The sequence below is a fragment of the Phalacrocorax aristotelis genome, chromosome 1 (genome assembly GCF_949628215.1).
Source record: "Phalacrocorax aristotelis chromosome 1, bGulAri2.1, whole genome shotgun sequence".
Classification (NCBI taxonomy): domain Eukaryota; kingdom Metazoa; phylum Chordata; class Aves; order Suliformes; family Phalacrocoracidae; genus Phalacrocorax; species Phalacrocorax aristotelis.
In genome coordinates, this window is record NC_134276.1 from 156,731,856 (window position 1) to 156,744,504 (window position 12,649).

Below are 12,649 nucleotides of genomic sequence, written 5' to 3' on the forward strand. Positions count from 1 at the left end.
TCCCGTGGGAGAGGCGGGGGTGCCGCGGCGTCGCGTTGTGCCTGAGGTGGGGAGGGGGCTGCGTAGGGCTGGGCTGTGGCGGGAGGGACCTCAGGCGGCCACAGCCGGGAGAAGGACGGGACGGTAGTGGTAATGTCGGTTCTTAAGGTTTAGGATTGGAGGCTTATTCGGGTTCTTCCGCTGGGCGCTTGCGCTGGGTAACAGGTCTTGTCCCTTGGAAACCTCTGAGAGTGGGGGGAGAGGGAGAGACGACTCCAGAGGGATTTTTGTCTGTCCCACGCTGACTTGTAACTGCCCACCTGTTTCATCCTCCATGGCCTGCGTGTGTCCTTCATGGCAACCTGAAATAATAAATCAGGCTGTTTCTTTCAAACATTTTGGAGAGTAAGTGATGTGCCTTAGTTAAGTGAAATAAGAGGAAAGGTTGGTTTTATGTTCTGACAGTAAATGGTATGGGTATTGCTCCTGTCACTGCAGTGTTAAGGGAATTGTGTTCCAGGGAAGAACAAGCTTGAAGAATGCAACTTTTTTAAGGAGTCTCGTGTACCTTGGCAAATGCAAGAAGGTGAAAAATACCAAAGCATCAGGTAGTCACATTTAGAACTGGTATTGAAACTCATTGCCAAAGGAAGTAGGGGAGATAATGACTTATGGAGTGAAAAAGAAAAAAGACTATATAGGTAGCAAAAGCATTTATAGATGTCTTTGTTAGTAAGTCTTAGAAACACTATATCTCTTGCTTCTAGGTTTAAAACATTCTAATAGATACTGGTCTGAATGTATGTTAAATGAGGATAGTGCAGAAGGTGCTCTGTGGGGCATTCAAACTGGCTGCTTTCAGAGACAAAAGACCGTTGTATTTGTGATAATGTTTATTCTTTTGTGTTGGCATAGGATACAAGGAAAGTAAGGGGTCCTCATAAAGACATGTCATACATAAGCACTTTTAACCCCTTATCTTCATAGCAAGGCAAGACTCACTAGACTTATTTTAGTGGGAAGAGTTTATTCTAGGAACATGATCTGCAAGAAGATACCACAGGATTTGCACATCTTATTGGAAGGTGAAGAGGCACATAGGTGTCTTGCATAGTTATAGTAATGTTTTTCTTTTAATTATTTCCATCTTCTACTCTAGATGATGATTGCTTTCAAGCAAAAAATGTTGAACTTGCTCAAGTGTTTCAGAAAACAATGGCCTTTATTTTCAAACTCTGAAAGGACAACTGTATGTGGGGCAGACTGCATGCTGATGGCATTACAGCTGTCAATGGCTGAAGTCAATAAACAGGTTAGCATTCAGTATGTTCTTTGTACTTAATACATCTCAAACTTGATTCGCTTACTGTAATGTTTGCTTAGACATCTATTTGAAATGGCTGTTTTGGTCACTTCATTGTGTTGTTTTAACTGGGGATCAGATGCAGCAAGGCACTAAAATTGATATGATTAAGCACACTCTTGAATCAGGGCTTAGAAAAAGAACCACAAGACAGATGGGAGGATGGAAGTGCTTTAAGTATGTATCTGAGTTCTAAACTATTAATATTAAAAACTACTGTATTTTTCCTGATCATGTAACTTCTGTTTGGTTTCATCAAATGTTTTGAGATGCATCTTTTTTTCTGAGTGCTCCGAAATGCTTTGGATTGACATGAGAAGAACGAGTATAAAACTGACTTGATATAGGCTGCATGAGTTGTGCTTACAGCAGTCAGTTCTTGGCTGCTGTTTTTCCTGAGGCTTATCAGATGAAGACCTAGATGTGTAAGTTGAGTATCTTGGGCGCCAAAAATGGACTGTCGTGGTTCAGCCTCAGCTGGCAACTGAACACCACGCAGCCGCTCGCTCACCTCCCCACCCCCCCCACCCCTGTGGGATGGGGAAGAGAATCAGACGAGCAAAAGAACTTGTGGGTTGAGATAAGCACAGTTTAATAATTACAACAAAATAATAATAATGATTATGATGGTAATGACAATAATGTTAATATAATAAAATGGAAAAGGAAGGGAAAGGGGAAAAAAAAGGGAAAAAACCCCACAGAAACACGAACGATACAACTGCTCACCACCCACCAACCGACGCTGCCCATCCCCGAGCCGCAATTGCTTCCACCCTCCCCCGGCCAGCTCCTCCCATTAACATACTGGGCATGACGTTACATGATATGGAAATATCCCTTTGGTCAGTTTGAATCTGCTCTCTTAGCTGTGCCCCCTCCTCCCGGCTTCTTGTGCACCCAGCAGAGCATGGGAAGCTAGAAATGTCCTTGACTAGTACAAGCGCTACCCAGCAACAGCCCAAAACATCTGTGTTATCTCAACATTTTTTTTTCCATGCTAAGTTCAAAGCACAGCACTGTACCAGCTAGAGTGAAGAAAATTAACTCTATCCCAGCTAAAACCATGATAGTATCCAGTACCAGTAGGAAATATATGGCCTTCTTTGCATATGTACAAGAAGCGTCTGTCAAATGATGAATAGGAGATGTAACCCTTAAGTGCCTTAAGCACTGTGGCTTGTCACAGCTGGAATATTGGGCATTAGTAATCATCTGAAACATACAAAAAACTGTTGCAACATATGGTCAGGCCTTTGCATGTGTCTCATCTAATGAGGACAATTGCAATAGTCACTTTGATAATCTACAGATATCTTTTTAGGTCAATAAGCTTAGTTATTGATGAAAACGAATTACCATTGCTGGAAGACTTACCCAAATGTTGCATAGTAAATTAAATGCATAGTACAAATCTTTAGTCAACAAAACAAAACCAAAACCCCAAACAAAGCGAAGACCTGCTTCAGTTTGTACACTCCTAGTTGCAATGTATTATTTAAAAAATTACCACTTGTACTGGAAGAAGCTTATATCTTGGAAGAAATATTTCCAGAACCACTATTTAGCTTAACTAAATTCATCACCAGAAAAGGCTTGTAGGAGGGACATAGAATCACAGAATCATTAAGGTTGGAAAAGACCTCTAAGATCATCAGGTCCAACTGTCAACCCAATGCCACCATGTCTCCTAAACCATGCCCTGAAGTGCCATGTCTACATGGTTTCTTTAAACACTTCCAGGGATGATGACTCCACCACCTCTCTGGGCAGCCTGTTCCAATGCCTCACCACTCTTTCAGTAAAGAAATTTTTCCTAATATCCAATCTAAACCTCCCCTGACACAGCTTGAGGCCATTTCCTCTTGTCCTATCCCTACTGACTTGGGAGAAGAGACCGACACCCATCTTGCTACAGCTTTGTTTCAGGTAGCTGTAGAGAACGATAAGGTCTCCCCTCAGCCTCCTGCAGGCTAAACAACCCCAGTTCCCTCAACCTCTCCTCATAAGACTTGTTCTCCAGACCCTTCACCAGCTTTGTTGCCCTTCTCTGAACATGATCCAGCACCTCAATGTCCTTCTTGTAGTGAGGGGCCCAAAATGGAACACGGTATTCAAGGTTTGCCCTCATCAGTGCTGAGAACAGGGGCATGATCACTTCCCTGCTCCTGCTGGCCACACTATTCCTGATACAAGCCAGGATGCTGTTGGCCTTCTTGGCCACCTGGGCACACTGCTGGCTCATATTCAGCTGGCAGTTGACCAGCACCCCCGGGGCCTTTGCTGCCAGGCAGCTTTCCAGCCACTCTTCCCCAACCCTGTAGTGTTGCAAGGGGTTGTTGTGACCCAAGTGCAGGACCTGGCACTTGGCCTTGTTGAACCTCACACAGCTGGCCTCAGCCCTTCAATCTAGCCTGTCCAGATCCCTCTGCAGAGCCTTCCTTCCTCAAGCAGCTCAGCACACCTGCCCAACTTGGTGTCATCTGCAAACTTACTGAGGTCACGCTGAATGCCCCCATCCAGATCATTGATAAAGATATGAAAAATAACTGGCCCCAAAACTGAGCCCTGGGGAACACTGCCTGTGACCAGCTGCCAACTGGATTTAGCTCCATTCACCACAGCTCTTTGTCTTTTGGGTTGGAACAACTTAATTTATTAGAATTACTCCTGACCTGTTTTTGTATGTAGATTGTATTCAGTTGCTAATGGTGTGTGTAGGTAATTATTTCATCCAGATTAAAGTTTCTTAATGTGAAAATGTCAGGAAATTAAATAAAACCTTTGAACTAGACATGAGTTATCTGCCGTTACTGACATAGCAAAGCAAGGCTTGTCGCTCAGTTGCAGGGTGTTTGTGTCATGTTACAGAATGAATTACATGACCACATAATACTGCTTTTTTTTACTCCTGTATACTGGGGAATTCTTTATATACCAGTAGTATTAACTCTGTTTCTTTGGTGAAAACTAGAAAATTTGCTACAGTTGCAAAATTGTGTTGCATATTTTCTGAGGTCTAACAGAAATAGAAGGAAAAAAGCTGAAAAAGTTTAACAGCATGAAGTGGGGACTGGAATGTAGATCAGAGAATACAGTGTGGATGAAAATAAGGAGTCTAGTTGTGAAAGAGGAGGGGATAAGAACAAGCAATAAGGAAGTCACAGATTTCAGGGGAAAGAAGAAGTGGTGGTGAGGAAGTTGGCATCGGGAGGATGGAGAGTATGGTAGTATGGAAACGTCTGAAATAAACATGGCTATGAGAAAACAGAGATTGTGATGGACATTGGATAATACACCAAGATTTTGGAACAAAGTGAAAACAGGCACAGAATATAAAGAGGTATGGATGTCTAGGGAGATTAGCAACTCCTGGCTAAAATTTTGGAAAGGCAGAGAAGAAAACAGGAGTGAAAGTCCAGGGTCAAGATATGAAAAGCAAGTTAACAAGTAATTGGTGAATAAAGGACCAAATTCTGAATTACAGAAGATGGAAATATGTATGTAATCCTGCATCCCAAACCCTGTGTTTTGTCTCTGTTACCTTTAGCTCAATCTAATTAGTAGCCGAATTCTCTGCTACTATGTATTATAATTTATATAAGTAGCATTAATGCAGTTAGTTCTTATTGCGCATATCTTGGTTTACAGGGATTGAAACTGATTTTCTGGCTTCCTCAATGTTGCAGTCTTTAACCATTGACAGTACAGTTGTCTCCTTTACTGGCAACCACAAGAGACAGGCTCAGATTTCTTGCAGTTCCTTGTACCCCCATGCTGAACTAGAAAACTTAATTAAAATGCCTGATGCTCAGTGAGCTGATTCTGCACATGCACACACACACCCACCTCCCCCCAATCTGTGAATCACTTGGTTTAAAAAACAGTACTTTACTGAAAGTAAAAAAAGGCAATGTCAGGGATTAAACAAATAGGATTATGTATTGTACCTAATCATCTTTCTTAGAGTGCAACAATAACTGGTCTTTCCTCTAGCTTCTAGCTTCTTACTGATACAGATGGATGTAGCTGGCTTGCATCCTACTTCCTTCAATAACACTTCACTTGGGTTGTGACTCAAATAGCAGGGGCTTTGTCTTTTACTCAACTTGTTTTTAAATTTCTGTGAATGCCAGCTCCACTATCGATTCCTATCTGCTGTGACACTTTCACCTTTTTGTTTGCCATTTGTGGCCTCCTGCCCTGCCGTACTTGTAACCTCCAACCCTGCCAGGTTTGCTAACAGCTTTGGTTCTTCAGTTATTTCTGCTTCATACATGAGATTATGTAGTCCATAATGCTACATGTACAGTCTCTCTCATTCTTAGTGTCTTCTGTTCTTCCATGTAGAGATAACTTTTCAAGAAAAGTTTATTCCTTTTTTTCCTTTAGTTTAGGACTGTACAAAAAAACTGCAAGCTTATTCCTTTGCAGTTAAGTGTTTGCTCTTCTAAGAAGTGCTTAGGCATGATTACTTAATACACCCCTACATATAAATGTAGTAATAGCAGATGCTCCCGCCTTGATGTAAAACCTTTACAAAAATATAATAAATTAATATGTAAATTAAACATTATTTTAGTCATTCCTGTTGATACATTTTCTGCTTCTGTCCACCAAAGGTCAACAGAGCACTCCTCTCAAGAGTTGGAAAGAAGAAAGGGACTCTAACTCTGATACAAGCCTCTTAAGTTACTTTGTGATAAATTTGAATTTTCCTTTTTTTTTTTTGCCTAGAATAGGAAAAGGTTCTTCAGTTGCTAATAAAATGCTATTAGTGATTTTTCTAGCCATGTATTTGTTGTCATTTATTTACTTTATCTGCTCTTTTAAATTAAGTCTCTGTTAATCTCTAATTCTGCTTATTTTCTGATACACTGTGATTCTTTTTTCCTTTTTGGAGTTTGGGGAGAAGGCAGGGGGCACATGGAATGTAATTTAATAATTTTGTCAGAGGGAGTGGCCCGATAAGATTGTAGCCTATATTATAGAGTTAATGTTAGTTAAGGTACTAGGAATGGATAGGTATGCATTGCTTGAATGTATTTGTTAGATCTATGTAACAACACTGTCAATGTTATGCTAAAGTATAACTGTACTAACACTTTGTTTTTGGACATGGCATATGTTTTCCCAGATTACTGCTTGAAGCAAGGTAACAGAGCTATACTTACTGCCTTTGAGATGTAAATGCCTGACATGCTGAAAACTATTTCTGCAAATAAATAACTTCATATAAGTAGTAGTCCTGCAAAGGCAATATGTCTTTTCTTATGAGTAAAGTTCGATATACATATCTGGTATTTTAAAGGTCAGGAACAAATACTGCGTATAAGAAACTCAACTATAAAGGCAAAGCACTGGAAGAACTTCACTATAAGTAAGACTTTGCTTATTAGAAACTTAAAGATTTAGATTATAATAGATTTTTAAAAATATATATATGCAGCTTGGTTTAGAGTTATTTTTAAAGCTATGATGAATACAAAACTTAACATTTTTGCTTTTTCCTATTCTATTAGCACCATGGAGATTTCACAGTATCACTTAGTGATGTGTTGGAAACTTGGAAATATTTGTTACATGACAAACTGGGATTATCATATGAAAACATGAAAGAACCTGAAAATTATGCTGACCTAAAAAAAGCCTATCATGCCTTCTTAACAAGAAGCAATATGTTAGATCTAATAGACGTATGTCAGAAGTGCCATGGTCTTGGACTTCTATCTGAAGATGAAAGCATAGCCCCTGTAAGTATCTTGTTTGTTTCATCTCTGTTATTGTTGATATATTTTTTATTCCAGATATGGATTTATGAGACCTCTAAATATACACAGGAGCTCTGAATTACTGCCAAGTTACTTTGCATTTCTGTTGGGAAGCAGATGAGTTTAAAATACTGAATCTTTTAAAGAGATCTTAAATTCAGTCAAAAATTATTTCTTTCTGTTGCCCTGCTGGATGGGTAGGCCCCACAGCTCTTCTATGATTATATCACTCTGCCAGTAATGAACTGAAAAATGAACCATAGGGATTTGATAAGACTGGAACAAAGCTCTATAATTACCACGTGTCATGGAGTTTTGCCTGTATGTTGATATCTAGTAAAAATATTTTTAATAGTTATAATTCTTAAAAGCAAAATCTTCCCTGTACTATATGTAGTTCCATGTTAGATTTTTTCCAGAAACAAGAACAGGTTCCACTCCAGCCACTCAGCAGCTCTGTTGCACTTTACTGCAGCTCAGATACTCTTATTACACTGCATGTGAGGCCATGCTCTAGGCTAGAGAAGTTCTAGTGTGTATTCCATTTTTTGGCTATGAAAGTCTATGAAAAATGAATTTGATTAATCTCTGTTATTGGATAAAATATATGTAAGTAGCAATTAAGGTAAGTTGAAAACTCAAGCATTCCACATGATTTGATTTGATTCTGCGCTCTCTAGAGCATGGAAAGGTCAAAAACAAAGGATATTGATACTCAAAAAATTAATGAATGTTGGATTTAGAGGCACATACTTCTAGCTTGTAATGAAAATTAAAGGGGAGTTAATTGTCTGCTTTTACTGCCCACTCTCAGCATTGCAGACTTAAACCAATTATTTTTTATTTCATCTTCTGAATTGTATCTATGTTTAATTAGATGGTCATTTTAATATGAGGGAAGCTGTATCAGTAACTGAACATTAACTGAGCTGTGTTATGAACACACCATGAATTGCTGGTTACAGCATGATTAAAACCACTTACTTGCCAGCCTAAGTAAGAACAAAAGATGTTTCTCCTTGAGAAAGTGGCCAAATATTGGAACAGGTTGCTAAGAGAGGATGTGGAATCTCATCTTTGGAGCTATTAAAAACTTGGCTCAGCATGTCACTGAACAACCTGGTTAAACTGGTCCTGCTTCAAGCATGGGTTTGAACTAGATGATCTCTGTAGGTCCCTTTTAACCTAAATGATTGTATGATTTTGTGATGAGTACGCTTATAGCCAGCTTGCCTACTTCCTTTAAGATTCAGAGAACCTATACTCATGCTCATGTGATTTTTAGGCACAAAAGGGATTATAAGAACTGAAGTTGAGAAAGGGCATAGAAACTGCAATTTTATTAAAATTCTTTTTCTTCCTGTTTTTGTGGGGAAGTTAGAGAACTTGGGTTGGTTAATAAGCTCTTACTAAACATGGTATAACATATTAAATGTTCTCCAAAACATAAGCAGCTGCTTTTAGTGCAAGTGAATTACGTAACTCTTTGAGATATCTTTTCTAAGTTAACCACAGAACCACAGATTAGCAGGTTGGAAGGGACCTCAGGGATCATCTAGTCCAACCTTTCTAGGTAAGAGCACAGTCTAGACAAGATGGCCCAGCACCCTGTCCAGCTGAGTCTTAAAAGTGTCCAATTGCAACCACTTCCCTGGGGAGTTTATTCCAATGGTTGGCTGTTCTCAATTTGAATCTTACACCTCATTTCTCTAGTGAAACTGTTGTACTTTTAAAGACTAAACCCAAAAGTAGGTTGTAAGGGCTGTGTTAACAGCAAAACACTAGCAAACTGGCAGAGACATAGTTTCACCAGGTTTTAATACTACTTTTGCTTTCTAGTCATCTTAATATTTAAGTTTATTCTAATATTTTCATTAAAGGTTCAGCTGCTGGAATTTATTTCTGGGGTAACGAATGAACAAGAAAATACTCGTTCTGTTCTTTCTACTCCTTCTACACCAGTCAACAGACAGGGCCAGGAAAATGTGAAGGTAAAAATTATTTCTGTCTCTTTTGTAATATTCTGTTTATATTGAAAAGGTAAAATATAACATAGTTTCCTTTCCAATTACTGGTGTTAAAATGTTGCTGGTTTAAAAAAACAGAACGTGTATTCAAACTCTATCACTTGTGTATGTTATAGATGTGTGTATGGGGCTAAGCGTAGAAATTTATATTCTGGAAGACAGTTCTTTTATGGCAGGCACTTGATATACACTTAATCTGCTTTGAAACACCAGGGAATAAAGTTTTCTAGAAGTATGCCATCACTCAAACATTGTCTTGACTAAGAGTTAAATGATTTGCCCAATGTTGCAAAGTAAAGAGGTAGGTGAAGTAAACTTCTTCGATTTCTTTGTATTAGCTTGTACTCCCTCACATACAGAAGAAATCTGAATAGCTGCTGTAGTGGTAGCTGTAGCAAAGCAAACAAGGTTTGTCAGTCTCAGTAGAGGATTTAAGGACTTTCTGGGAATACTGGATTCTTACCTTTTACCCTTTCAACCCCTAAACTAATCTCAGAATACTATACAACAATGCTTGAAATGCTGGAGCTCTGGTAATTTCCAAACTTGCTTTTCCCATGATAAGTGGCAATATTTGGGTACAATTCAAAATATTTCTGAACAAGAAAATATTTTTCTGAACTAAGGTTGTCCCCTAGATACTAGCACTTCTACCACTAACATAATGGCTTTCTTGCTGCTCTGACTTGTGTAGTAAAAATATTCCTTGCTCTTTTTTCCTTCTCTTAAATCTGTCTTTTCAGACTGTCACACATACACAGGTTTTTTGTGTTTGGTTTTTTTTTTAAACTGTGTACATTTGTTGTATACATCCCATCGAATAAGAAGACATTCCATAGCAAATACAGGCATTTCTCATTACCTTTCCTTTTGTTAATGGCCTTTTTTTGGCCTTTGCTTCCTTTGCTTGTGACAAAACTGTAAATTCTTCGGTTCTGGGACTGTTCTTAAAAGGTCCAGAACAGTACTGTAATATAAGCAATTACAATGTTATGTTTTGGTTATGTGAATGGAGCTTGGTCACAATTTATGTCCAAACTCAGTCAGTGGAGTTTCTGTGATTGAAATCCCCTGGGAGCCAAGGGAAAAATTACTGAATCTGCTACAGAGCTGCCGAGTTGTTTAAAATTTTAGCCTATTTGAAGTTGATGACAAATCCTTATGTGGTTTAATAGCACTAGTATTTTGCCTTGGGATAGAAAAGAAATATCTTTGAAGAGGTTTCTAAGTAGAAATTGATAGCCAAGTTTAATAGCTAGAGATCCAACCCCCAAATATTTTGTGACTATTCAAGTCCAGTATATGTAATTTTAACATATTAATCATACTTGGTCTTGTCAATACTTCCAGAATCCCCATACATGAAGTAACATTTGAAATTATGCAAGGTGAAATTCTTACTCTTCCAAAGATCATATCAGTACATATCTAATTAGCTTTAAAAAGCAAACAAAAACCCCCCATAATTTAGCAGCAGGATAACCAATTTGTGTGATGCTTTCTTATACAGGTGACAATCCTGGCAAAGAAGTGTTTGTGTTCATATTTAAGTGTGTTGGTGAATTCTAAGGATGATCTGGCATTGGCTCATATTCTAAATGTTCCTGACAGAGGACTTGGTAGAGAAGCATTCACGAACCTAAAACATGCCTCACAGAAGAAAGAAATGTCCATTTTCCTGGTATGTGTGTTAAATGAAATTTGCTGGAAATCAGAGGCAATGAAATAGATCTGTAAACATAAAATGTTGCTTTAATCTCATACACAGGACTGACACTTGCAAGCCAAGTCAAATACCACCATAAACATGATTTCTAGATTAAAAAGGCACAACAGAGATTCTATGTTTGGTCATGAGCTGTAAACATGTACGGAAAAATAATAGTGTGCATGTGTACCTCTAGAGCTCTGAAGTCTGATATTGTAAAAACAGGCATTGAGACTGTTCATATCAAACAGTGACAGAAATCCTGAAAAAGTTTACTATCTTAAACATGAATATAAGATATGCTTTTTATTATTGCTTTTAAAATTTTGAAATCGTGGTAAATAGTTTGAAATAAGGTCACGAGTATGCGTATCAAAGAAAAAAGATGAAGAAAAGGTGGCATTAAACTAGATGTTGCTGCTTACCAAATACCTCTAAAAGCAATGAGTTTGGGTTAAATAAGTATCACAAAGCAGTACTAACATCAACAAAACCAAGCCACTAACAATGCATTACAATGCATGTCAATTTTAAAGTGCTGTAAGTATGTATTTTGGTTAAATAGTAAACCAACGTTTTCCTGTGTGTGTGTTAAACTTGAGATCTTGAACCTAAAGTATTTCTGTGTACAAACTGCTTTTCTTAGAGCAACCTGGTGACAAAACCCTGCCTTTGACATGCACACTAGAACAGAGGCCAAAGTTTGAAAGGGCAGTATTGCAGTTTTCAGCTTTGACTCAGAAATTGGGGTGGGTAATGCTTTCCAGCCATTTGCAACTTGATCAGTCTTGAAATACTCTTCAAGATGTGATTGATATGGGATGTTCCTGCTCATTTTATTCTCAAATTCACAGATCTGGAAAAACAAAAACCTCGAGACAGTGGTATATTCCTTCCTCCATGCCCTTGTATAGGAATACAAAAAGCTACAGTATCAACGTGCAGTGCTCACAGAGGCTTGTTGCTAAAGAATCTAGTTTGGTGTGTGAGGTGTGTTTATACTTACAGTAGTTACAGGCAGCGCAGAGCCATCTCAAAAATAGTTGGAATAAGATGAGTAAGAATTCTTTCTGCAAAGTACCACAGTAGTCCCTCATATTCAAAATAATCAAATTTTGCATGCAGAGTGGCCTCAGTGTAGACAACAGCAGACCAAGGAAAAACGGTACGGGTATGTAACAGTCACTGAAGCAGCTGTGTTCTCAGACTTTTATGGTTGAATAAATATGGAAAATTTGTGAAATCTCAGTTCCAGGATTAATTATTTTAGCTTCTAATGCTTTGTTAACATTGTATAAAAAAAAAAAAGTATGTGTTTGGACTGGATTTATTACCTCTTCCTCACAGTTGCCAGAGGGGAAACTTCTCTACCATGTAAAGAAGTCGTCTTTTCTGGCATCTGTGTCTTGTAGAAATCTTACAAAGCCAGAATATTTTCCATTGGGAAGGCAAGGTCCTATGAACTGTACTTGATCCACAGGAAATCTTTAGCACAAAGGCAGGAATACTGGCAGGTTTACTTTCTTTGCTCGAGTAATTCCAGTTGTACTCTTTCCAGTCCTAAGAGCTTTATGTTTTAGCCGTATAGTCTGAAATAAAAATTTATATGTAGAATTAATATTACTGCATCTGTGTCAAGCATATTGGGTTGTTATCTTTACTTTACCTTTCCAGAGAACTGCTAAGCTTTTTATTCTTACTGTTATCTTAAAATTTGAGGGGTTGTCCTCTAAGGCTTACTGCTTTTGGGACATGTCTTGTTTTCAGTGTCTTTGTAGCATATAAAAATATATGGAAACTC

General features: G+C 38.3%; 1 protein-coding gene across 7 annotated transcripts in view; it reads left to right on the forward strand.

Annotated features, from left to right (window-relative positions):
* Positions 1-12,649, forward strand: part of PARPBP (PARP1 binding protein) — a 110,881-nt gene that overhangs the window by 169 nt on the left and 98,063 nt on the right. For 6 of the 7 annotated variants that reach the window (XR_012657439.1, XM_075074928.1, XM_075074906.1 and 3 more), the window contains exons 2-5: positions 1,139-1,291; positions 6,865-7,095; positions 8,994-9,104; positions 10,651-10,821. Coding sequence is in view for 6 of the 7 variants with exons in the window: in XM_075074928.1 (XP_074931029.1) it covers positions 1,139-1,291; positions 6,865-7,095; positions 8,994-9,104; positions 10,651-10,821 (666 nt within the window). In the remaining variant the exon portion in view is untranslated. Of the gene's footprint in view, positions 1-1,138; positions 1,292-6,530; positions 6,723-6,864; positions 7,096-8,993; positions 9,105-10,650; positions 10,822-12,649 lie in introns of those variants that run through there. The other variant, XM_075074899.1, reaches the window with a different exon arrangement.